This window comes from Alligator mississippiensis, chromosome 1 (assembly GCF_030867095.1).
Source record: "Alligator mississippiensis isolate rAllMis1 chromosome 1, rAllMis1, whole genome shotgun sequence".
NCBI lineage: Eukaryota > Metazoa > Chordata > Crocodylia > Alligatoridae > Alligator > Alligator mississippiensis.
This window is the reverse complement of record NC_081824.1, coordinates 160,591,437-160,614,964: the sequence shown is the minus strand read 5'-3', so window position 1 is coordinate 160,614,964 and position 23,528 is coordinate 160,591,437. Positions and strand designations below refer to the sequence as shown.

Here is a 23,528-nt window from a genome sequence, read left to right as displayed (position 1 = left end):
TTCTCTAACTGAAAATTCATTTCCACTAAACTAGCTACTACAAATAAATTAGAGTATCAAGCCCACTGCATCCAAAGTGAAGATTATCCCTGTGTTTATCCCGTTCTCCGAGTCATAAAACATGCTTCTCTTTTAAGCTATCAAAGAAGCGGTAAGGTAATACTGTAGTACTGAGAGGGAAAAAAGTGACTCAGTTAAGTATTTGGAATACAGTCAAAATACTTCAACAGCAAGCAGCTTTTATAAAAGTATTTTTAATAAATCAATGGATTTAAGTTTAACATGATAGCTTGTTGTCATGTCAAGGTAACAAAAGTCAAAATTCTTTGAATTTTATACAAATACTATGAATTACAGTAAACTTGTATTCAAGTTTACAAAAATATGTGTCATTGAAGATTGAACACCTTGTAACCAACTTTCAACAGTGAAAATTCCCATGTATCAACTGTGATTAGAATTGCATTGCTAGTTTTAAAATGTAATCCAACCGCATTTTTACCAAACTATTCTGAAGTTCTTGGTGCACACTGACAGCATATTGATTGTTTTGGCTTGCTGAACAAAATAAAATGGCATCTTAAATAAATAAAGATTTTCATAATTAAAGAAAATACAGCACGTATCAAAAGTAGTACCTTACAGAAAATCAAAGAAGGATGAGAAAGTAAACAGAGTAGAACCCTGAAGCAGTGACTTATTTTTCTACCCGTTTTGTGATGGAAAAACTCCACAAGTGTCCAGCATTCTCGCAGCATTTTGGAGTGGTCTAGTCCTAGCACAGTGTGGTCATTAGTAGACTAAAAGTGTCATCCCCTGCTTGACAGTAATGCTGGTGAAAAGTAACTTGCACTATTGCTAACAAATGAGAGCGACCGCTGGCAGGGTGGTTTCTTTTAGGCATCAAGTGGAGACTGAGTTAACAGCCCGTGATCATCATAAGCTATGGTACCATCACCTCACGATACAATAGGGAATAGGCTTCAGGGTTCAGAAGTCAGTTCCTTCATACATTTTATAAATGAATGGATGGCTTGAAATAAACATCACAACATAAAGACATTTTCTTCACCTATACAGCTACAGATAAAATGAGCATTGTTTGTAACAAACTTTCCAGTCTGCTTTATAAAAAATATTCTTTGTTTTACTACTTCTAAATAAAAACTGTGCTGTGATCTGTCATTTTGTTTCTTGCATTGTACATGCTGTAAGTTGCGTCTGTTTAGGAAAGTGTAGAGGTTTGTGACATAGCACTCTGGATAGCTCAGAAGCCTAAAAATCTGATTTTGGTACATAAAGGTTAGGTAGCAATGAAAACTAGTGTCTCTCCAAAATCTAAGAAAAGCTACAGTACATTGCTAGATTTAAAATTCATCAGTGGCCTCAACCCTGAGCTGAAGAGTAAGGACCTGCCTTGGCCAAGGGGCTTAAGTAATTTTACCACCTCCGTTCTACAGCTGAGGCAGAAACAGCATCTACATGCTATTGTCTTAAGTGTATGTAGCATTCAATTTACTTCCATTTATCTTTGATAACTGACTGGATAACTGACCACCACATTCATTTTCAATGAGGAAAGTTAGACTGAACTTTACTCAGAATTTCCCATGAAAATAAATCTGTGTGGAAAGTCAATACATCTGCTTCTGATGACTAAGCACACTTTGACTAGCAACCAAGGGAAACTGGAGTTACCATAGATTTAATAAGCAATCTTGAATATCCACTTGTTATTTATCCAAAGATTTAGTAAATACGTAACAAGAAACTACTCATTTAAGTAAGACGTCATAATACCTTGTGTTATTCCTAGAAACAGCCTCATTTGGTATCTAGTTTGATTTCTTAGCACTGAACACACATTTAACAAGCTATTTTACCTGGCTTCTTTTTCCCCCTCTCCACTTTACTACATTACCTCAAAAGAAAAACCCAATGTTTTGTTAAGCAATTACAGTTTGTTTGCAAATTGTTTACTAGTGGGCCCAACTGACCTGCTACTGAAGCCAGCAACAACATTTTCACCAACTTTGACAGGAATCAGTGGGGCCAGCATGGAGGCTGTGTAGAGAACACAGCCTAATCTGCACTTGTGAGAGCTTAAGTGGCATTGCTTGCCTAAGGTTGATATTCATAACCTACAGCATTATCTCCTCTCACCAACTGAGAGCTTGATTAACAGCAGAATCTACTGAGCCTACTGAGTCAGCATTTTTCTCTTAGGTTATTAAAACACCCTTATTTTAAAACCACAAATATTTCACTTAGTGAACATAGCAACAGACAAAACTTTTTAAGAATTGTTTGAGTTTTGTAATACAGATTTCTGTCTGAGCTGCTCATTTTAAAAATGGTGTTCTGGTTGTTTTAGGGTTTTTTTTTTTAAATAGTTCTCTGAAAGATCCTTTAGGCAGCAAGTCCTATAAAAATCAGAAGCTCACTCCCAGGTTTGTGCTATTATGGTTTTATAGGCACAGCAGAACCTTACCACATCTGTGGAGATGGCTAGAAGAGCCGTTGTAAAGTTACTATTTAATTCTAAAAAACATGTAGGTGAACAGTACAAGAGTAAGGCATTTCATATTATTCTCCAGTTATAATCATGTACCAACAAACTGTCATAGTTTCCAAAATAATGAAATCTTGGATCTGCTAGCCTGAGAAGCATAATGATAATTTGTAGATTCATGGGGTTCTGCTGTGTAAATATGCACGTGCATATGTAACCTTCATGTTTCTTGCCTTCACTGCATTTGACAAACAAGTTAATGCCATAGATGGAGATACAGAAAATCAAATATTCTCTATAATATTTTTGCAGTTGTACAAGAATCTTGTGGACAAGAATTCGCATTTTGTTTTCAGGAGGTAGGGATTATTACAAAAAGCTCAAGCAGAACTGCGAATACAAGGAGTATTGCCTTTCCCAACCCCTAAGCAAGTCTTGTATTACATTGTTTCAATGGTACATAAATGAAAGAAAGGGAATCTATAAAGCAACTCAAAGTATCAACTTGCTTAATTGAGATAAAGTTAAATAAACTAAGCAGTGCAATTTAATGAGTTTGTTCAAACCAAAATGACTTTCTATATGCCTGCTTCAAACAATATTTAATGGAGGAAGAAGGTGTAGCATCTATTAAAACTAAGAAATGAGTGTGCAGGGGTAAATGTATCACATAATGAAATATAAACTTCCTTCCATATGTGCAAAAATCTACAACTTAGTTAACATAGAGGTCACACTTTCAGTAACATCTCAGTTACTCACTATAGCCTACATTCTACCTCTTTATTGTAGCCCCTTTAAGTATATAGTACCCTGTTCACAGACATAGTGTTCAGCAATTTCTGGCAACCATCAGAAGTTGAAAGTTTGCCTGCCTAAATCATGAAGACTTCGGGCAAAATTTATCCCCAGCATGACTCCACTGCTTTGGATTTGGGTTACACCAGGGATGAACTGAGCTCTGAATTTCTCTTATTTCATGGTGGCAGGAGTCCATACTGGACTTGTAAACAGCAGTACACAATACTGTAAACAAATAACTTAAGTTTTGCTTTATATAAGATCTGCTATGTAAATCCAATTTTTGACAACTAGGTGAAAATGAAAAGGGTGGCTTCACACAAGATCCTTCCCCTTTCTCCCAGCGATTCTTTTCACTGCATATATAATCCTGAGCTGAAATAACAAGAATTGGAGAGAGCCATTTTTGCATACAAAAGGAATGTTTAGAATCAGCTCTCTGATGTTCTGTAACGACGTCAGGTGCTGGAGATATTAAAACAGAAATGTTTTGACCCATCTGTTACTTTGAGGAAAGATTTATGGTCTGGCATGACGTCCAGTTCTAGACCCAGATGCTGAGCTCGACAGGACAGCTGATGCTGCTGCATCCTCTGCTTCCTCCAGATCATCCTCCAGCTCCTGGCTTACACTAGATTGCAGTGCTGCAGGAGTCAGCCATTCCTTCGGCAGGCAGCTTTGGAGAAATGGTATACAAGAGCTGAAGTAGGCAAGGCGATTCACCCACCGTGGAATCTCTTTCCCACATAAAATCTGGGAAGAAATAATATTGGTATTCACATTATAAATTAATTACTAACAGACTGAAGTAGACAGACTGCTGTACAGAAAACCGAAATCTGGAATATCCTAATTACAGCATGCTAATGCCTTAGCCAGCGGTCGGCAACGTTTTCTGGTGGTGGGCTAGAATGACTCTGCTCAGGTGCAAAGCAGGCTGACACTAGGACCTGGCCACATCTGCCATTTCTCTGGCATATCTGCCACTACCACCCAGCTGCAGCATGGCATGGGCAAAACCCCCCTGCTGCCAAATCCTTCCCAACTTACTGAGGTGTGGCACAGGCAAAGTTCCCACTGCCAACACCTCAGCTTCCCAGACCATGAACTGCTGACCCCTGGTTTATGCCAGGGTCAACAAAACTACACGTTAAAGAAAATAAAAGTGTTTTAAGACAACTATTAATGACAATAATGTTCCTGAGCAAGAACCAACGCATTTACTTAATGTTCCTGAGACTTGCATATTGCTTAGAAAGAAAGCAGTTACGAGTCTGCAAGGTTGGACAAGCATTCAAGCAAATCCAATCGACCCAACCATCACCCAATCTACCCAAAGACAAAAAGAGGGAGGGAATCCAAATAAAAAAGCACTAAAATGACAAGATGGTATACACAATTCCTCATGAGCTGTTATCGCTTTAAAGCAGAAACTGAAGGAGAAAAAGCTCGCTTCAAGTAGACAATACATAAAACCATGCTGAGTTCACCAAACGAAATACTCGAGAACAAATGCAGTTGGGCAGAGTGATCATCCTATCATTGAAAGCCATGATCATGCATTGCCTCATTCACTGCAGACTAAATATTTCACAGTACGAGGCAGATGCCTAAATGTTCTAATACATTAAAAAAAATTGTACATCTTCCATATTTAGTGTGAATGGTAGGATTTCATAAGAAAGCACATAGCTGCTGCCAACTATGTTACACTGAATATGCATTTTATTGTAAATTTAATTAATTTTTACTTTTGCTTTCAATGACAGATTCCTGTTTTACTCACTGCACGTTGTCTTGACTGTCCAATTCTGGTTTTACTTAGTTTAATGTAAATTCAGAAGGAAGTTAATTGCTATCAGGAGATTTGTCTTCATTTACACTGTTAACTAACTAGCATTATATTCTCAGCAATTAAATCCTGATTTCTATTAAGTATCTGCCTTATTCACAGCACTGACTGGGACAAGAATGCAAAAGAAATATTATCATCACCTAAGAGAACTGTATGGTATTCTTGGCCTTTGGAAATAAATGGCAGAATTCCTGTTTCTTCCCCTGACTCCCTCCCCCACTTTTTAAAAAATAAAGTCAGTAATAAAAAGTTCCATGAAGGTCCACATTGAATAAATACTCTTTTTTGAAGATAAATATTTTACTTCTAATAAAAGCTAAGTGTTAATTTAAATGTCATTAAAAGGCATTATGAAACAGCGGAAACAAATTATTTTAGAGTAAGATTCCAGAAACCATCCCAGCTCTGGTCTCTGTGCAACAATTGTGCTTATATGTACAGTGTGGGGGGAGACAAACAAGAAACTACTCTATTGAAGTGGATTTACAAAACTTGTTTAAAGCAAGAAGACTGCCATAGAGAGGGTAATGGCTTAGGTCTTGCTTACAAGTGGCCAACTGATATTATAGAATTAGATTCAAGATCATTTGTACAAGTAGATTCCAAACGGTTTGTTATTCTGGAACAGAGATTACTAGTAAACTGTGAAACTATTTAAATTGGATTTTGCATGTTTGAGAATTCACTTAGAGAGAGGTCTGTTCTGTTTTCATCAATGAGCCCCGCACAAGACTCAAAGCACAGCACCCCAACATCTGTTGTAAAGTTGCATAACAGTCAGGTAGGCAGTCTCCACAGGAGCTTTGTCTTACTTTTAAGAAGAAAAGAGCCATGTGGGGAGTATGTTAACAACATTAATTTATAGAATTCTGTTGGTCACCAAAGTCTAGTTTTGGATACAATCCTAATTGCTAAGCAAGAATCAATGCATTTACTTAAAGTATCAGAAAAATATGAAGCGAAAAATAAAATATACACAATCGGCAGGACAGGAAAATGCTGTCCATCTATTCAGTTTTACAGAAAAGCTAAAGTCCACATTTGTTTACCTCAGATAAAGCTGAAGAAAAGTGATTGCAGTTTTTGTGCATTAAATGGTAGGCATTTCCTTTAAATTCTTTCCCAAGCTCATCCACAATTTTTTCTATGTCATCTTCCATGAAGTCGGTACTGCCTAGAACTACTGCTTCTCTAAAAACAAACGAAGATATCAGAAGATGACAATTCTTATGGCAGGTGCTCAACCTCCAGCCCATGGGCCAAATCCAGCCCACAGATCCATGGCGTCTGGCCTGCAGGGTTACCCACGGGTTCGAAAATTTGGTACTGGGAGAGTAGCGAAAGCAATGTGTGGCTGGATCCAGCCAAGCTTGGCCCGCTACCACATAGCAGGATCAGCACCATGCCTGCTCCCTGTGCATCCAGTAGGGCTAGGCTGCTCCCTCTGTCCCCCTAGCCCTTCAAGTCTGCATTGGGGTTAGGGCTGGAATAATTTGCATCTCGCCCTCCCTGCCCCCTGCAGTGTATCCTGATTGGGGCCAGGCTACCCTCTCCCCCATCTGGATCAGGGTCAGGCCACTCCCTGCTCCCCCTCACCAGGAGGCAAATCAGGATCAGGCTGCACACCCTCCACCCACCCCTCTATGGCTAGATGGGGCCCCTGCCACACCACCCCACATACCAGATCAAGCCTATTGGCTGGATCTGGCCTCTGGATGGACCTGGCACTGTCCATCTGGCTTGCAGGGCGAAAAGGTTGGGCACAAATGATCTATGACACAGAGAAGCTACTCTTCTATTGCTTATGTGCACTAAGACACTCTACATCATTAACAGTTTGGTATGGTTTCCACTCTATTCTCTTTATCTTCTTCTCTCTCTTTCTAATCCACCCATGCAAGTTCAAGTCTTACATCTTCCACACACAATTATCCTCTAACTTACTTCATCAAATGGAACAGCAGTCTTTGCCACTCAGCTTTTTTTTAGGGTGGATGCAATTTTTGACGCCAATATGTCTCCTAGGAGACAGCTCAGACATAGTAAAAAGGCCTTGTGTTGGAGAAAGAACACAGACCAATGAAGAAGAAATGCAAGAAGCCCCTAAGGGTAGCATTTCTCAACTTTTCAGCTTGGTGACCATTTATTCAAAGTTATTCACAATTTCCTTACATTTACTCTGAAAGGGAAAAGGTATTCATGGATAACAAAAATAAGTATATTTAATTGTATGTTTTAAGAGGCTAACAGGATAGTTAACCTTAAAAAGTTTGGGTGTATGACAAGGGGACTGTATTTTTTCCCCAGAGTCTTGCAGCTGTCTTCCCTACTTGTCTTCCATGACCCTGATAGAAGCTGAGAACAACCCAGATGGTCTGAAATCCAGGGGTTTTATTATATCTGTCTAAACCTTAAGAGTTAGTACAAGACAAAGTATATTAGTCAAAATCATGAGGACAATATCTTCCTTACTTAAATTTAAATGTTTCTCCTAGTTCAGCAGCATTTCCTGGAGAAATTTCAAATATGCCAGAAAAAGGGTAAGGATGACCACCATAAGCAAATTCTGAAAGAGAAAATACAGGATTTAATAATAGCAGCACAAGTCCAGATGTGTAGCGTTAAACTAATGAATGGGCAATTTCCACTTGCCATTAGGATCGTAAGCGGGGAACCACACATTCTACTTGTAAGAACTAAAACAAAGTGCTATCAGTGAATGCTTAAGTACACAATTTTGACTAAGGAAAGAAAATGAGAACTTCCACAAAACACGCTTTCTATATCAATATTAATTTGCTCATATTAAACTTGTACCACTATACAAAACATGACATGCAAAAGAAATGATTTTCCAACTTCATCAATGCTTGTACAAATGCTCCAATTTTAAACATGTGCAGAACTGAGGACTCAAATGATCCATGCTTTACTATGCAATGTATACAAAAAAAAAGTCACATGGCATTTGGCATTACTATAGCAGGCAAGGCTTTTGAAATTCTTCATTTGTGGGCTTTGTTTCTTTGTCTTACTGCAATATTTAATTTCCTTTTTCTATGCTTAAAAAAAACCCCCAGACAAATCCAAAGGCTGAACATATTATCTGCTGGCATGAACATAGATAATTAAGGCAAACAACAACCACACACTTCAAGATTCCACATCTTTACATGAAACTCCCTTTTGTATCTTTGAGATGAGCATGCATGCCACACCCACTACATAAAGCTTTGCATTATGCTGTGGGGGAAATAAAAACCACTCAAACTCGTATTACGTCCTAGCCTAGGGCTGAGTACAACCAGCTAACACATGTTAAACAAGACTTGGTCTATCCAGGACAGGTATAACGTCTTGATGAGCAATTTAAAAAACTAACTTACAAACAGCACTCTTTGAATTCATTTTTGGGCTTACTCCTGAAAACGTACCCTGTGATGCTGCTCTGTATGTTGATTATGGGTAGCCAAGTATCTAACCAGGATAATTTTTTAGTAACGTGGGGTGTGTCTGAACTAGGGCAGTAAGTTGTAAGAAGTACCATATTTACCCGAATCCAAGATAACTTCAAATTTAAGATAACCCCAAATAATTAGAGATTGTATACATGGAAAATTATAAATGTGTTACAACTTTCAATATACAGAATCTAATTAGTGGAAGGTAGTCTTAAATTTGTCCCCCACCCCCAGGAGTGGGAGGGTGGGGTTGAGGGGCCAGAGCCCCTGTGCCCCTTGTTCTTCTGTGTCTGTACCTCCCCCCCCGGGCACCTGCCACCTGCTCCTCTGTGCCTCTCCCCTGCTGCCTGCCCTACTGTACCTGACAGTACAATCCTTTTCTTAGATATGAGTAGATACAGTATTGTATCTTACATCAACTCTTCAAACTTGTATGGTAATTAATTTTTCATGTGTTATTCAAAATTTTAACTGGATTACCCGAAACTATCAAAAATGAAACAGTTTCACTAAGGGCATGGACACAAACTCCTGGAGCCCTTTCAGGAGAACCTTTCAATAGGGCAGCAGCTGGCAAGTTCTAATTGTTGTATGTGAACAAGCTGAGAATTATTCAAATGCACTGCTCCAATTTTAACACTCCTGAGGTGGTCATATGTCCACACCCTAGTAACATCTATCATTTTACTTTGGACAATATGCACTGGAAATTATACATCTATTCTAAAGCTGTTTTAATGTAGTAGGAGAAGATTAAAGTAAAAATGTTTTAGGGGTTACTTTTAAAAGCACACCAGTTTGGTTCTTTTAAGGACATGCATCACCTTGGACTATTCCCTGTTTAACAAAAATCTTTAGGTGCCATCTTCAAAAGAGGGGGAATTTGGACATTTTTGTAAATGTACTTATGCAGAAAGCAAAGCATCTTTTTAAAGGTTATACCATCAAATACAAACCTATTAACTGGGATCCAAAAAAGAGAGCACCATTAGAAACTGACACACACATTTCAATTCCTAACATATTCTTGCCTGTAATCTTAGGTGATCTTGAACAGAAGTGCAATTCTACCATTCACACTAAATGTGAAAAATGTCTAATGCTGGTGGGAGACTGAAGGAAATGTATGACTGTACTAGCCTCAACAAGAAGCAATATATAGAAACCCAAATAGGAACTACCAAAGCTGATTGAGGTGATTATACTGATATGACTGACATTCAAGTCTGATTCAGGGTAAGAACATAAAAATGGTAAACAAGAGGCAGAGAGAATTTCCCCTCCCATTGATGACACACATGAAGAATGCTTTTCAGTAGAGATAAAGAATAATTAAGACAGAGTATATCTAAGTTTCCTACACATACATACCTCTACCGTACACCTCTATTCCTGAATGGAAGACTCCAATGCCAAGGGAAGAGGTATATTCATTCATCCAATACTGAAAAAAAGAAAGACAACTACAATGAGTTTCCAGAAAAAGCTTTGGTAACAAAATGAATTCTGTCCAAAATACTGAAGTGTAACAGTTAATAATTTAGTAACACTCCATCATCATAGTCTCTTGAAAGGAAACTATAGAGCAGGGGTGTCCAACCTTTTTGAATGTGGGGCTGGATCATGAACTTTTTATCACCCAGTGGGCTGCTGGTAAGCCATATTCAAACACCCTCTGTCCTGGGCCAGAGAAACCCTGCCTGTGTAGCCCTACTGCACCTGCCTATTACTGCAAGGTTCATGGTAGCTGCTGGTGAGCAGGGGCAGGAGGGACCCATTCTGCATCCAGCCAGCTATTGCCCCAGAGACTGAAGGGGAGAAATAAATAGCTCCACATCTCCATCCCCTGAGCAGTGCAGCCCCACCAGCTGGCGCTGGAGAGGGGGGCTGGAGCAAGGCGGTCACTGCACTGCAGCCCCTCACCTGCCTGTCCGCATGGCCCTGCTCACCGTGGTGCCTGGCCACCTGCTCCCGTCCCCAGCAGCACGTGGGAATCTGGCTTCGGCTGCATGCTGCTCCGGATGGGACCGACCTGCCCGGGTCGGCACCAGCCAGCAAAGGTGGCGGTGGAGCCGTGTGCTGTTCGGGACTGACTGGCGCAGGTAGGGGAAAGTGTAGCTGAGCCCCTGCTGCTCCGGCTGGGCTCATCCTGTCCCGAAAGGCACATGGCTATTCCTCTTCCCACACGCACCGTGTCAGCAATGTCAAGCTGACGTGGTGCGTGTGGAAACCTTGTCCCTTCCCCAGCCCTTCAGCAGCCATTAGGAAGCTGCTGAGGGGCTGGGGGAGGGACAAGGGGTGGGAACAAAAGTAAACAGTGTCTACTTTTGTTTCCCATCACGGCACTGCAGGCCACAGAAAATGCCTTGGTGGACAAGCCTGCTATAGAGCATACCAATTTAAATTTACACTGGTGATGAAGATATGCATATGCAGTGAAACCTATATTTCTCTCTCATGTTTGGAAGCAATCAAATTTTGTCAATGTATATACCTTTTTGTTGGTGGCTACACTGCAGGTTGACTAAACTTTTCATCCACTGGAATACACATTGGAATCTACTGCAGCTGTTTTGCCCAAGCTAGTGTATATCATGTTTTCATACTTCATGTTTCTAATGTGCCAAATAAAGAGCATTAGAAAGAATATAGTTGTACTATGTATACAGTCATCTCATCAGCTGCACAATTTTGTTTAATGCTGGAAACAGTTAAACAAGAGACACTCATGGCTCAAGAGAGGTCTTGAGTCTAGGGCAGACAAAGTATACTTTGTCTTTGAGCTCCCAGCATCAGTCAAAGTATGAGCCAAGGATGCTAAGCTGTAGGCCACTTGGTGTGCATAACATATACCACTGTTACCACTTCACATGTCAGAATGTATTTTCTTACGTTACACATTAGGGGGCTTTATAAATCCCTTCAGTAGGTTTCCCTATATAACAAAAAGAAAAATTTAAGTATAGAAAATCATTACAAAGAAAAACGATGTTTCCTTGGATTAAATGAGTCCTTTTCCCTCCTGCTGCTTAAGGGCCTCATTCTTTTTAAAGCTAAAAGGACAGATCAAAATTCCTACTTTCTCTTATCAGCTCCTAATTCTTGAAGCAGCCTCTAAAAAGCTGATTTAAGATTCTCCTTGAAATAAGATTAACCACTCAAAAAATCCCCAGCTACTAGATAAAACATCTTGAAAGGGGTTATACAGTTTGGTTGGTAATGAAAAGTCTTTAAAATTAAGATGAGGAAATATTTTGTTGTCCTCAAAAACTCTCTCGTCCACAACAAAACCCATCACAATCTCTCAGTTTTCATTTACCTGGTAACAAAACAGATCCCATTTGTGCACATTTGGGAGCTGCGCCAAGACTGACATCAGGGTCAGCAGGCCTATCAGAATCTTGATTTAAGCAGCGTCCCCAGGTAAACTAATGTTTAACAAACTGAACAAACCCTACTGTATTTAAACAAGATGTTGATGCAGCAAATGTTCGTTGATGTGAAATTGCTATTAAAACAGAACAGATACTGATAATGTAAAACGTTACAAGTGTCATGCTTTTTCCTACTCTGTGCCACATAGAATTTTATGCTGTTTTACTATCGCCATAATAAATGACATTATAATGTATTCCAATCTGTTGAAGACATTCTTCTTGAAAAGCATTATTTTCCCAAAATTAAAAAGGTTGCTAAACCTTTGATCAAGAAGAAAGCAAAAGAAACAGAACCAGGAAAATGAATAGTTAGTTCTTCAATACCTGAAGAGATCCACTGTTTTTGCCTGGAGCCCTAAACAAATCATTCTATAAAGAATTTGCATATTGTATTTCCCTGCCAGCTACAAAACATAATGCATTTTGTTCACAAAGTAGCTAGCATTACGTCATCTTCAGTCCAAAATTAATGTTTATTAACTCATTTTTACTGATAAAAAATTTAAACATATGCAAAGTTGATCATTGCAGTTTTAGAGGATGCAAAAAGAAAACAAGTAAGCCATCAGTATTGGCCAAAAATAAGAGGTTTCCCTGAGTAAATGTGGGATTTTTTTTCAGACAAGGCTCTTTGGGTAAATGTGATATCTTTTATTAGACCAACTATCTGGTCTAATAAAAGATATCACATTTACCCAAAGAGCCTCGTCTGCCTACGCCCTTAGACCAACACGGCTATAGCCAAAACCCCTGAAACATGGAAAATATCAGTTTTTTCAAACACAGGTCAGAGCATAGGCGTCTTAAAACAAGGACCTCAAAACTTTTTAATCTTTTAAGGTTTAACAATATTTCCACACTACATTTCAGAACAAACTCTGCAGCAGTGAGTAGATGCTTTGACACACATGACAATCTTCATCAAACCAAAGGAATTTAAATAACCTCTCATATTAACACATCAGTTTACAATATTTGTCAATGTGAAATTCTGTCCTCTACTTATCTGTTGTAATCTATGTCACCCCAAAAGTCAGTGAGATTTCAAATATATAAAACACCAAAATTTAGTTTTAAATTAGAACCTCAGCATCAAATGGAAAGAACAGCTGAGCACCAGCAGCATTTAGCAGAGATATTGGTCCATATTGGATTGGCACCAATAAAAGGAAAATTAACATTATTGGTAATTGGATCTTTTTGGCCGGTATAGCCAATAATGTCACTGATAAATGCCGTGTGCATGTGCGCAGCTGCAGCATGCACGTGGCCAGGAATGCAGCTGGGTAACATGGAGAGCAGTGTCCACCAGTAAGTCTGTGGGGGAAGGGGCATAGGGGGCAGATCAAGGCCCCCATGTGGAGGGAGGGAGTGAGGCAGGTGCTGTCCAGCCAGGGCTGGGCAGGGTGCAGGATGGAGCCATGGCAGGCTTGTCCAGGGAGTGTGGGACGGGGCTCCCTCCCACCGCTGCATGAACCTCTGGGGGAGGCATGGGGGGCATGTGCCCCCCAGAGTGGTGGGCAGGGTGAGGGCAGGCTGCCTGTTGTGGGCTTGGGGCCAGGGGCTGTGCTGGCCTGTTCCTGGAGGGGGATGGGGACAGTGCTGAATGGGGGAGCTACGGGTGGGCGATAGCCAGGCCAAAATTTGCTGTCACCCTCTCTCCCAGTGCTGCTGCCACTCGCACCACCCCCACCCACCCCAAGTGCAGCCCTGGCCCAGACCCTGACCCTGACCCCAAGCCTGCAGCATGCCCTCACCCCATGCACAAATCTGGGGGGTACATGCCCCCATACCTCCCCCAGAGGTGTGCGCAGCAGTAAGAAGCTGCCCCTCTTCCCCGCCCCCCCCAGATGAGTTGTCCATGGCTCCATCCTGTGCCCTGCCCCACTTTGGCTGGGCAGCGTCTGCCTGTCCCACTCCCTCCCTCACCATAGGGGCCTCAACCTGACACCCCATGTCCTTTCCTTCCCACAGACTTACTGGCCAGATGCTACTCTCCAAGCTGCCAGGCTGCATATTGGCTATTGGATTGGTATCAGCTGATATGGCTGGTTAATAATTGGCCATTGGTATTGGCCAAAAAAATCTTTATCGGTGCTCCCCTAGTATTTAGATACCTATAAACACCACTACTTTAATACATTTTAAAGGCTTTCATTTATATCAGGAAGCATCAAAGCTTGCCCTACTCCTGCCAGAAAAATCAGGAAGATAAATTCCAATTCAGAAAAATATAATTTAAGTTCACCCCTAAATCAAGACTTGAGACAGAAAACAGGATTGGGATTCAGAGGAAGAGTACTGTAGTCCCCCTGGGAAGCTTGTCTGTGTGGCACAGCTGTAGATGGGTTAGGAAGCACAGCTGTAGAAAGCAGAGGAAGGGGCTTCAGAGTAGCACCTGGAGAGAATGTAGAGCTTTTTGGCACACCTGCCAAAAAGGTCAGATCCCACTGCCATATTTTTTTACCAACTTTTTTGCTTGCATTTAATACTCCTATAAAAACAAATCAATCCAGAGTGATTAAAAACTTAGTTATGAAGAAAAACAGGATGCTTAATTTAGGATTTGTTTTTTTCAATAAAAAGGGCTGACAAAAATCTCAGTGGGATAAGGACAGTCTTTTCTAACTTAATGTCTGTCCTTCAAATGCAGACTTTTGCTTGTAGAGCCAGGTGCTGAGCTACACATTCCAGGGAACTGAGACACAGTTCAGAAGCCATATATACTTTCATCAACTTTTCCTTATAACAATGAAAGCTGCAATGATCTTATGGAACTGGAACAAAAACATTTCATAAAAATAATTATTTTTTTCCAGGTGTTTTCTTGAAGGGAGAATTGACAGAAGTGGGCAGGTACTTCCCTAAAACTAAATGTCAGCTCCCAGTATCTGGATAGTAGCCCGCAAAAAAACACTGGCTTGGCAAGGAAGCATTCCTAACAAGTTTTCTACCCATTTATCACATTTTCTATACATAAGCCATATTAAAGAAAAAAAGCTACTCTTTTATTATGTATATATTAGAGTTGTGCTGCTACTAGGTTAAGAGAAAAAAACATATAACTAGAATATCACGAATTCAATGCTATAGCTGTTTCTGCAGCTGCCTTCTTCATAGTGTCCATTAAAAAATTTAAAAGTTTTAAAATTTAAAATCTAAATTGTTAACATTTTAGATTTGATCATTTAAGTCAGAAAATAGATAGATTATACCTCCTTATAAAAACCAACAGCTTAAGGTTCATTTAACAGAAAAAATGAAGATATTTAATTCCAGAAAAAAATACCTGGCTTTTTATTTAAAAAAAAAATGGAGCAGAGATAGGAATTGAGTATATACTTCCTATTCATGCCTTAGAAAAATTCCTCCATAGCACTAGTATTTAAAAATCTGCTACTACCCGCACAAAAATGCACATTCTCTTTAGTTTTATCATTTAGGGACAGATAAAAATTCTCTTTTGCTAGTCACGGCCAATTCCTTGCAAAGTTTACTAGACCTAAACATACTAGTACTGGTCCTATGAAGGGTTCCTAGACCTTATAAGTTTGACAGTCAGGCCTAAAAGTTACTCATCACTGTAATAACAACTTACCATTTTTCCTTTACTAATGTGGAATTTAGTGGCACTCGAATAAGAAATTCATGTCTGATACCTCCCAAAATCTGAAATTCCAATCCTTTAGACAAAATGGTAAATCTAGAGTTCTAGTTTTAATGATATAACTAGTAAAAATCATATTAAAAGGAGGCAAAGAAAAAAGTATGATAATTGAAACGATGTGTAGTGCTGCTGTTCAGTATCTTGCAACCTACTAAAGCATGGGGTGAGAGTGGGTGCGACACCAACAGCTATCATCAAATTAGCCCTAAAGGAGCACAGTGTGTGCACGTACCTATCATAGCTGCCTGTGTAGCAGTCATGCACAACTTTTACCTGGAGGTAGTAACACCTAGTTGAGAAGCACTGACATGGCTCCATATGCATGGTTTGGATATAGCTACGTGGCTGTGTTAATAAATAGATAAACAAACAAACAAATGGGGGTCACGTACACATTTTTTTCTGCTAAAAAGAAAATGCCTAGAAAAGGAATATAGGGCCAAAGGGTTTGGTGGCAACTGGGAGCACATTAAGCATGCTAAGTATAATCAAACAGAGTAAGTGCCATGAGTGTGCCTCATCCTGTGCCTTGAGGGGAGAATGAGGGAAGAGAATGCAGACCTGTTCTCTTTCCCCTTCCCATTAGAGGTTGTGGTAAAAGGAGACTGTGTGGTAAGGTACTACAAGCCAAGAGCTGTGAAAGAGAAAGCAAACATTCTGGCAAATAACTTGCCATCTCCAGAAGTGTGCTACACATGAAACAACTCCAGTCTGAAAAATTTACCTCATGAATGAAGAGGTCTTGAAGAGCAGAGGAAACTTCAGATAAAACAGAGACTGGCAACTAGAGGTGCACAGATACATTGGTCCAATATCGGATCAGCACCAATATAAAGAAAATTGATCGCATCAGAAATCAGCCTGATGTGGCTGATAATTTCGCTGATAAATGCCCATGCATGTGCGCAGCCACAGCACAGCATGTAGGCAGCGAGGAGCACAGCCCACCCAGCAGTGTGGATAGCTGCGTGCAGCTGGTAATTCTGTTGTGGTGGAAGGTGAGTGGGGAGGGAAGGGATGTGTGAGGGGGGCAGATCAATGCCCCCTACAGTGAGGTAGGGAGGGGGCAGGGGCAGGTGCTGCCCAGTCGGGGTGGGGAGGGGTACAGGACAGAGCCGTGGCTCGTCTGGGAAGCGTGGGGCAGAGGCAGCTCCCACTGCTGTGTGCACCCCAGGAGGACATGGGGGGTATACACCCATATCTGCATGGGGGTGGGCTGCAGCTGCAGGCTGGGGCTGCACTGGGCTCTTTCCGGCATGTGGGGGCTGCATTTGGGGCTCCAGGGCCGCGTCCCCGGCACATGGGGGCTGTGCTTGGGGCAGGTGGTGGCAGCGCTGGGAGAAGGCCGGGGGGGGCTATGGCAAAATTTGCGGTGGCTGCAGCCCCCCCCATAGCTCCCTTCCTAGTGCCGCTGTCGCCCACTCCAAGCAGAGCCCCGGCCCAACCCTCCCCCCACCACACGCATGCTAGGAAGAGCCCAGCATGGCCCTGGCCCGCAGCTGTAGCCCCCATCATGGGCACACACCCTCCCCCCGCCCCCATGCCCTCCCAGGGTGCATGCAGTGGTGGGAGCCATCCCCCACCCCCTGAACGAGCTGTGGCTCCGTCCCGTGCCCCACCCCATCCAGGCAGTACCTGCCCCAGTCCCAGCCCCTGCCCCACTCCCTCCCTTACCGCAGGGGCCTTGATCTGTCCCCAACCATTCCCTTCCCTCCCCCCTCCCCATCCACCACAAGACTTACCAGCTGCACGCAGCTGTACTGGAAATCCGACTGGTATCGGCTAATATGCCTCCTTAAAAATCGGCTATCGGTATTGGCCCCCAAAATCTAAGTGCACCCCTAATGGCAATGTTTCTAGGCTGTATGCCCAAGTGACCCTAAAATACAGTAATGCCAACGAAGCAGGCAACGGTAATGTGCATCTGGGATAGGGCTCAGTTCTAGGGATGCAACGCGAGGACCAGATAGAAAACTACAAATTTGCATTTTGGTATGTTCTCTTAAATGATCTCAGTAATATTCTAAATAAAAACTATTTCCTTTTGCTATTGGCAAGTTCATCTTGAAGACAATGGATACATTTTACTGTGCTTTATGTAAGCGGGAAGAATCCATAACTACAAAATGTCATGTAACACGCCACCAAAGCACACTTAAGAGATAGAGGCTTCCATTTCTTTGCACACAACCGTGGTCAGATTTAAACCATAAAACGCAGCAGTAAATCAACACAGGTCTAAGTATGAGGTTGATTCCTCCAAGTCAGTCACACATCCACTACTTGTTAAAAGGCAATTCTAAGCTATTTTCCCAAATGAGAACATAAAGCTTCTATGAATTATAGCAGTCAATTGAATATTTGCTACTGCCACAATTTTCACTTAGCAGCATTGAAGAAATTAGTGGAGAAACCTCAAAAGAACAGTTTTATACTGCACAGCTCAATGGAAAACTTCCTTCTCTATCTACTGACTCTCAAACTTGCCAGATTTTCTCGATATAGTGACAAAACCTGCGTGCAACATCTATTAAAGAGATTTTAGTTTAAGCTCTTGCTTGTAAATTGTGAACTAGTTGTGAGAGAAGTTAACTTGTAACAGCTGACAGGTGTGTAGGAGAATGTCAACTTTCCTCCTCAGTGTAGAATCTGCAATAGAAGCTAGGAAGGCAAATATTGACTAGATAGTAGTCAGATCTCTTAAAAATCTTACCATAAAAACCCCCACTCCAAAACTTTGTTTCAATAGGTGTCGATTGTCCAACAAAATACAAAGCCAATGGGGTGGACAGGGAAAGAAGAGACTTGGCAAGAACTCTATGCTTTCTTGGAGTCTGTCAAATTAACTAAACTAACTGCAGCACAGCACAGGCAGAGCTCTCCCCTCCGCCAGAGCCCCAAGTGACTGACTGTGGCATGGCATAGGAAGAACAGCCACCACTACCAAAGGCATGGCTCTGCAAGCCATGACAAAGGTCCATGTGCCACAGGTTGCTGCCCCTGCCCTACAGCAGTGAGTCTCACGTAGGGTGCTGTGAGATCCTTTCAGGAGTGTCTGCAGGATGTAAGCTCACACTTATTACTGCCCAGCCCCTAAGCAAGGAGGTAAGCTCAGGTCCCTGTACAAGAGGGTAAGTCTGTCCCTGCCCCCCACCACTCCTCCCCTGCCCCTCACCCCCAACCCACCTGCTGTGTGAGGAAGAAAATACTGTCATAAATAAGTTTTTGATAGGGGGTGGGGTGCTGCTCAATTCACAAAAGTTCTGGGAAGTTGTCTCAAGGCTGAGAACCATTGCTCTACAGAAGGGGTCAGCAACGTTTTTGGGCAGAGTGCCAAAAACACCTGCAACTTCAACTTGTAAGATGTTGGCATGACGGGGCGGATGGCAGGGGAGCCATGAGGGACCCGATCCTTGTTGTGGCCACATAGCCCTGGCCCTTTCCCCGCCACCCATCCAGAGGCATGCATGCCAAGCAAAATGCCTTCAAGTGCTACACTCTGACACCCATGCCGGGAGTTGCCTACCCCTGCACTATAGTGTTTACTTCTGCACACGGGACATGACAGACCCTTATGTCGAGAGACTGTCTGCATTGCCTTTATGAAAGGCTACAAAGACTACTCTGAACATTTGAGACAGCTGTGCCCAGCAAAACTTGGGTCTATTACAAATGTGAAAGTTATGATCATATCAAACTTCTCTAAAGTCTTCTCTCAAGCTCTTTAACATCACTGGGAGTTCCACTCTTTGACTGAGTTAGGGCTAGGATTTATTAGTGCAACATTAGCAGATGCTAGCCATCACATTTTAAAGTCTAGATGATACAAAGTACGCTGCCTTCAACATGTGCTAAACTTAGCCTCTGCTTTTCCTCCAGTGCAGATTTACAGCTATGAAGTGTTGTATAGCATAGAATGGCCTCATAAAAACATTACAAACCTGTCTCTTCATTAACAAGTGAATGTTTTGTAAAATGCCCACTCGCATCCAATCAACTGTCACCTCTGGTGAAGCAATGTTTCATGGAAGGAACTGAAGCACATTCAACTGTGTTTTAAAAAGTTCCCATAAAGAGAACCTGAATGCACTAGAGCCAAGCCAGTCTGTACACAGGAGACCGGGAAGGATGCCCAGTGAAGGTGTCTCTAGAGGCCTCCTCACAGAAAGGAAGTGACAGGGAAGTAAAGCAAGAGACAAGCAAGACTTCTACACTCACTGGACATAACAAAAAAATGCTGCAGTTACCCAGGAAAACAGCTCCTGTGACAAGTGGTGGCACTAAAGAAATTGGTGATAAAAATGTCACTGCCTGAAGAAGCTTTGTATTTGTACCTGAAAGCTTGCAAAGATCAATGTTTCTAACTGTTTAATTGGTCTAATAAAAGATACCACATCTACCCAAAGAACTGTGACTGCCTACTTTCAGCTGTTACCAATAGAAAAGATCATACAACAATGAGCCTCAATCAGTATGCCATAGTGTCCTGGGGTGCCATGAAATAACATTCAATATTCGCACTGTTAGGTGTGCAAACACCTGCACGTGATTTGGGAGATAAACCCAGACATTCAAACAGGAATCAACAGTGTCAAAAATGTTCTGACCTGCTGTGGGATGAGTTTTGTAAAAAAAAAGAAATCACCCTGTTATTTTTCTGTTATCAAAAAAACCGAGTAAAAGCTAAGAGCTGGCATTTTCCAAGGGGTACCCTCAAGTCTAACAAGCGATGACTTGAGTCTTAAAAAAACCCAAAACAAACAAAAAAAGGTTGAGAACCCCAGAGGATATAGCAGGGATTTTTAACCCGCAGCCTGGGGAAAAGCTGGTAGAGTCTACTCTCATTTTCCAGCATCAAAATGCACAAACAGAAGAACCACCCTTGAAATACTCCAAGGCCACATGAATGATAAGCATTACAGCCATGCAAGACAATTGTTTTTGTACATGTACATGGAAGTTATGCACTCCCAAAGGAAAAGGAAGGGAGAGGCACCAAAAGGGTGCGTGGGACTGGCCCCTAAAAGGCTCTTTTATTACACTGTGCCCATGCCAGGATGGTTTACTGCCTAGTTTGAACTTTCAAACTTTCAAAATACCTGGAACCCATTCATGGCACTTCTGCTGCCAGCACCTCCACCCCCTTATCCTAAAGGCTGAGTGTGGGGCCAGGCAACTCAACCAGGTAATGGTGCTATACCACTGTCCAGCCCACTCTGTCATGACCTCCAGTCTGTGGGCCATATATGCATGGTAGGCTGTATGCAGCATGGGCAGTATGTAACATGGGCAGTATCATGACATGGCCCAAGCTGAACCTATGTAACAATGACATGAGCTCAGCATGTGCTGCACACAGTGGGGATAAAATGTACTAATATAACACAGGCAAATGGAAATGGCTTGGCATAGTACCAAAGCATAAGCAAATATGGAAAACATCGTGTCACGGATATAATTGTGGTTAAACCAAGCCTGTTCAGACTTCCCCGAACCTCAGTGAAAAGGAGGATCCAACTCAATGAAAGTCCCTGAGGGAACAGAGAAGCCTGACCAGTGGACCTGTTCTTCCCTCAAATCCAAGGCTATATCCGTACGGTCTTTATTAATGCAAATACAGCTGTGCTGTTGCCTGTCCTAATAAAGTTTCTGAGTTGTGACTAGAACAGCCTCAGTGGCCATCAGCCTTGCTCTCTACCCTGCTCGGAGTCACAAGTCAGGCTCCTGGCTGAATCCAGGGACCCACGCAGAGCAGACTCACCCCTGGGGCACCTCAGCCCAGTGGGGGTGCTCTCCCAGGAGCAGGCAGGGGCTGCACTGGGAGCCCACCAGGCATGTTAGAAGCAGCCAAGCACTGGGAAGGAGGAAAGGTGCCCATCTTGGCTGGCAGAGGACCAGCAAGGCGCTGCTGCCCTCCAGTCACCAGAGGGGAAGGAAATGTGGTAATGTGCGCCCAGTGCTCTCCTCTCATTCCCTCTCGAGGGAAGTGACTCTCCTCCTCTATTTGGCACTGCTGAGGCCACACCTGGAGTCCGGTGTCCAGATTTGGGCCCCACTACAGAAAGGACGTGGACAAGTCACGAGGGCAATGAAAATGGTGAGGGGGCTGGGGGACATGACTGCTGAGGAGAGGCTGAGGGCACCGGGCTTATTTAGTCTGGAGAGGAGGGCAGAGGGGGACATTTAACAGCAGCCTGGAAGCGGGGCAGCTCTCAGCGGCGGCAGGCTGCAGCGAGGGAAGTTGAGGTCAGACCTGAGGAGAAACTTTCTCACTAGGAGGAGGCGGGAAGCCCAAGCACCCCCCCCAACCCTCGGGGCTGCGCTCTCCATCCCCGCAGCTTCCCCGGCTCTGCCCGGGCCAGGCGCACTCCCGGCCTCGCTCCCCGCGCAGGCCCGAGCCCCGCAACCAACGCCGCAACAGGTGCCGCCGCCGCCGCCCCACGCACCATATCGTACACGTTGAGGATCACTAGCTGGTTCGCCATGGCCGGGCCGCGCGCTGCCGCTCGGGCCGGGCCGGGCTCAGGCGGGCGGGCGCGGGGCGCTGCGGGCCCTCCCCGCCCTGCCCCCGCCGCCTGCTGCTGGCGCTGGCGCTGCGGGGCGCGGGCGGGCGGGCACCATGGAGCCGGGCGGCGGCGCAGGGCACCCCGGGGACGCGCGGGTCCCGCGGCGGGCGGGGCCTCGGGGGCGGGGCTCGGCTCGGCTCCGCCTCCCGCCCACCTGGCCCGCTCTGGGCGCCCGAGGCGGGGAGGGGCCGCCGGCGCAGCCCCTGCAACGACCACGCAACGGCCTGGCCCCGGGTGACGGGACTACGTCTCCCAGCAGGCACTGCGGCAGCGGGGCGGGCACGAAGGGGGGAACTACAGCTCCCGACAGGCGTTGCGGCGGCACTCGGGCAGGGACTGGGTGTACTCGCGTTGACAGGCCCATGCTGGGCCGGGTAGCCGCGTGGGTTGTGGCTGTGCTCCGCCCTCGCTGAGCTGGGGCTGTGACTGGGGGACACCCGGACATGGGCGTGCGCGGGCCTAAGGTTTTGGAAACCTCCTGTGGGCTGAGATCGAGAGCAGCTGTGCTGGTTTGGTACCGGAGCCGGGGTGGACTGAAGTGGCCGTGTGCAGTGGAGGGTGCACCCCGCAGCGATTCATAGATTTCATAGACATTAGGGCTGGAAGGGACCTCGGAAGATCATCGCGTCCAGCCCATGATTTTCGTCATTGATCTTAAAGTCTATGCTTTGGGACTTATCTATTGATCGATATAGATAGATATAGCTATCTAGATATCTATCTAGCTGTATAGATATCTAGCTAGATATATAGCTATATCTATCTCTGTGTATGTATGTGTATATATATAGATAGATCTCTGTATAGGGAGAGAGATCTCTGTGTGTGTGAGCTAAGTTTTTCACATTCCTGAAGCATAGACTTTAAGTACAATGTCAAAATTGTGAGAGTTGGCAATGCTGACCCCGGTCCAAATGCAGACAGGACTCCCTACCGGAGCCTCATAGTTAGCTTCCCGCTGGCCAGCTTCCAGTGGGAGGACCTGGCTAAAAGTGGACTTCATGGAAATAGGGGACTCCTCCCTAGCTTGCTCTTGCGGTTGGCTGAGGGCAAGCGAAACTCGGTGGCATCTGAACCCCAAGCCTACAGGCTTCAGCCTGCACGTGGGATGCCTGCCAAAGGATTCGGAGGTATCTGAAGTCCCAGACTGAAAAGTTGCCAGCAGCAGGGCCACATATGTTTTTTGAGTGATTTAAAGGATCTGGAAGTGGTCTGGCTAATTTGACCTG

At 43.6% G+C, this 23,528-nt stretch overlaps 1 protein-coding gene across 1 annotated transcript; it reads right to left on the bottom strand.

The window, feature by feature from the left end:
• Positions 1 to 238: 238 nt before the first annotated feature.
• DESI2 (desumoylating isopeptidase 2) lies at positions 239 to 22,490 on the bottom strand. Its single transcript, XM_006277696.4, has 5 exons — positions 22,180 to 22,490; positions 10,001 to 10,073; positions 7,641 to 7,734; positions 6,218 to 6,359; positions 239 to 4,066 (listed from the first exon to the last, which is right to left on the bottom strand). The coding sequence occupies exons 1-5, from the start codon at positions 22,216 to 22,218 to the stop codon at positions 3,833 to 3,835; spliced, it is 582 nt and encodes a 193-aa protein (XP_006277758.1). The 5' UTR covers positions 22,219 to 22,490; the 3' UTR covers positions 239 to 3,832.
• Between the last annotated feature and the right edge of the window lie 1,038 nt (positions 22,491 to 23,528).

What these genes read in the sequence shown, in the direction of transcription:
- DESI2 (XM_006277696.4), bottom strand. Translation starts at nt 22,218, where the DNA reads ATGGCGAACCAGCTAGTGATCCTCAACGTGTACGATATG. An exon ending in TCCTCAACGTGTACGATATG is followed by an intron (nt 10,074 to 22,179) that starts GTGCGTGGGGCG and finishes TCTTTTTTTCAG; the next exon opens with TATTGGATGAATGAATATAC. An exon ending in GGAGAAACATTTAAATTTAA is followed by an intron (nt 6,360 to 7,640) that starts GTAAGGAAGATA and finishes GTTTGTTTTTAG; the next exon opens with AGAAGCAGTAGTTCTAGGCA.